At 39.1% G+C, this 2,341-nt stretch overlaps 1 protein-coding gene across 1 annotated transcript in view; it reads right to left on the bottom strand.

The window, feature by feature from the left end:
- LOC106869272 (uncharacterized) overlaps positions 1-2,341 on the bottom strand; it is a 66,507-nt gene that overhangs the window by 41,036 nt on the left and 23,130 nt on the right. The window contains exons 5-6 of the mRNA XM_014914944.2: positions 1,529-1,614; positions 312-395 (exon numbers count right to left, since the gene is read on the bottom strand). Coding sequence (XP_014770430.1) covers positions 312-395; positions 1,529-1,614 — 170 coding nt within the window. The remainder of the gene's footprint in view (positions 1-311; positions 396-1,528; positions 1,615-2,341) is intronic.

Below are 2,341 nucleotides of genomic sequence, written 5' to 3'. Positions count from 1 at the left end.
TGGGCGGCCTGAGGCTATAGTAGAAGACACTTGTCTAAGGTGCCATGCAGTGGGACTGAACCCGGAACCATGTGGTTGGTAAGCAAGTTACTTACCACACAGCCACTCCTGTGCCTATACACACACACACACACACACACACACAGCTAAATTTCTTGTTCTTTCTTTTTTTTTTTGTGAGCCAAGTGTGATGGTGATGCAATCAGAAATGGTATTTATCAATTTCAGTAGTGACACCTGTTGCATTTCGTAGCTGAAGAATCAAATCACAGACAATTTAACCAAGGACTTAAAATGAATTTGTTGCTTACCATTCATCTGACACAGTACATCTGGAATTGTTGGAGAGTCTTGAGCTTTCAAATTCGTTCCATCATACACAAGCTGGCTTCCATCTGTTACAAAGAACAATATGATCAAGAACATTTCAGAAATACAGTTTCGTTTACTTTTTGTCAGGCTGTCTATCTATGTCTGTTCCTTTTTCTACTTGTTTGGTCTGTCTCTATTTGTCGCTGTCAATATCTCTCTCTTTCAGTCTCTGCCTGTCTTTGTCTATCTTTGTCTAATTTTGTCTCTCTTTGTCTGTCTCTACCAATCTTTGTCTATGCCTAACTGTCTTTCTGTCTTTATCTGATTCCATCAGTCATTTTTTCTTCTCTTTGTAGCTCTCTTTATATTTCTTTTCTCACCCCGCCCCCATCATACTCTCCCTGTCTTTCTTCACATACTCTTTTCTTTATTCCTCTCTTTCTTCCCATCTGTATCACCCTCTCTCCCCTCTCTCTTTTCCCCTCCTTCACTGCTCCCTCTCCAGTTTTATCAATGATTTTCTAACATTGGCACAATGTCATTCATTCGATTCTTCACCTGTTCTTACCTAGATTTTTTTTTTTATTAACCTCAACAACATTAAAAACAAAATCAACTCTGACTAGATTTGAACTCAAATTGAAACCAACAAAACTACGTTTGCCAAAACTTGCTGAAACTTCTGCTAGTATATTAAAAAATGTTTGGTAACGCCCAAAACATTAAAAACATAACTGGATCAGACTGGATTTGAAATTGGAATATAAAGTAACAAAACCAAGAATGGTATTTTGGTACTAAGGTTTCTGATATTCTTCCATCTTTCTTAGTCCCCTTAGATGTGTGGCATCGAGGTCGACTTTGCCTTTCATCCTTTTGGGGTCGATAAGTTAAGTACCAGTTGCGTACTAGGTCGATCTAATCGACTGGTTCCCTCCTCCAGAATTTCGGCCCTTGTGCCTATTGTAGAAAATAATGGTTAGAGCACTCAGTTCACAACCATAAGGTCATCAGTTTAATATTTTCACTTTATATTTGTGATAAGAAACTAGAAAATGGTAACTGCAATAAACTTCAAAAAACAAAACAGAAATTTATACACAAACCTTACTCAAAAAATAACACCAAATACCGCTGTATTTAAAATGAGTGGGCATACGTATACATGATCTGCTAGAAAGAACAGTCAAATCACTTCGTGTTTGAATATACTTACTCCCTGTGACAAAAATGTCTATGCCTGAAATATTCCATGTGCCGTTTGTCTTTGTGATAGCACTTAAAAGATAAGATCCAGCTACACTGAAATGAAAGAGAGAGAGAGAGAGAGAACAAAAAATTGAAAAGTATATGCGTGTAAGAGGGAGGGAGAAAGGGTGAGAAGTAGAGGGTGGGGAGAGAGGGAGAGAGTGAGAGAGGAGAGAGAATGAAGGAAAGAAAGAAGGAAGGAGAGATAGAAAGCAATAGGCAAAGAACAAAGAGAGAGATCAGAGATGCACATATCGTCAGCCTCTAAGGGACATGCTCAACTGGTTATGGTCAAACAACTGACAAGCAAATCTGTGGTATTGAGCAGAATATTTGCTGTAGCCCATCTTTTATATCAAGACAAAACAATGTACAGGATAGCACCTCCAATCAGTTAAAATCAGAAGCCATGAGAACCATTGCTTGGTACTGCATCAGGGCATTATTATTATTATTGAGTGAGAGAGCAGTGCATGCCATCAAAGTGACACTGGGGTAAAATATACAAAGCCCATTATACCCATCATGACTACCCGTCTGATAAGGGTGCACCAGGCACATGCATCACAACCATATGTGCGCGACATGGTGATCTCATATCAAGATAAACAGCGCATGACCTCGCAGGTGGAGCCCAGTTAGAATTTTCTTCAGGTCGAGTAGCCCATCCCGCTCAAAAGGTCCCAGAAAAAGGTTTGTTTAAGGATGTTGAGCAAAACACCCATATTTCCAAAAGTGAATTATTCAAACCCGAAAGAATTTCTCTCAACACATGGCTATG

The sequence above is a fragment of the Octopus bimaculoides genome, chromosome 13, assembly GCF_001194135.2.
Source record: "Octopus bimaculoides isolate UCB-OBI-ISO-001 chromosome 13, ASM119413v2, whole genome shotgun sequence".
Lineage (NCBI taxonomy): Eukaryota > Metazoa > Mollusca > Cephalopoda > Octopoda > Octopodidae > Octopus > Octopus bimaculoides.
Note: the sequence above shows the minus strand (reverse complement) of the source record. Positions and strands in the feature narration are given on the sequence as shown.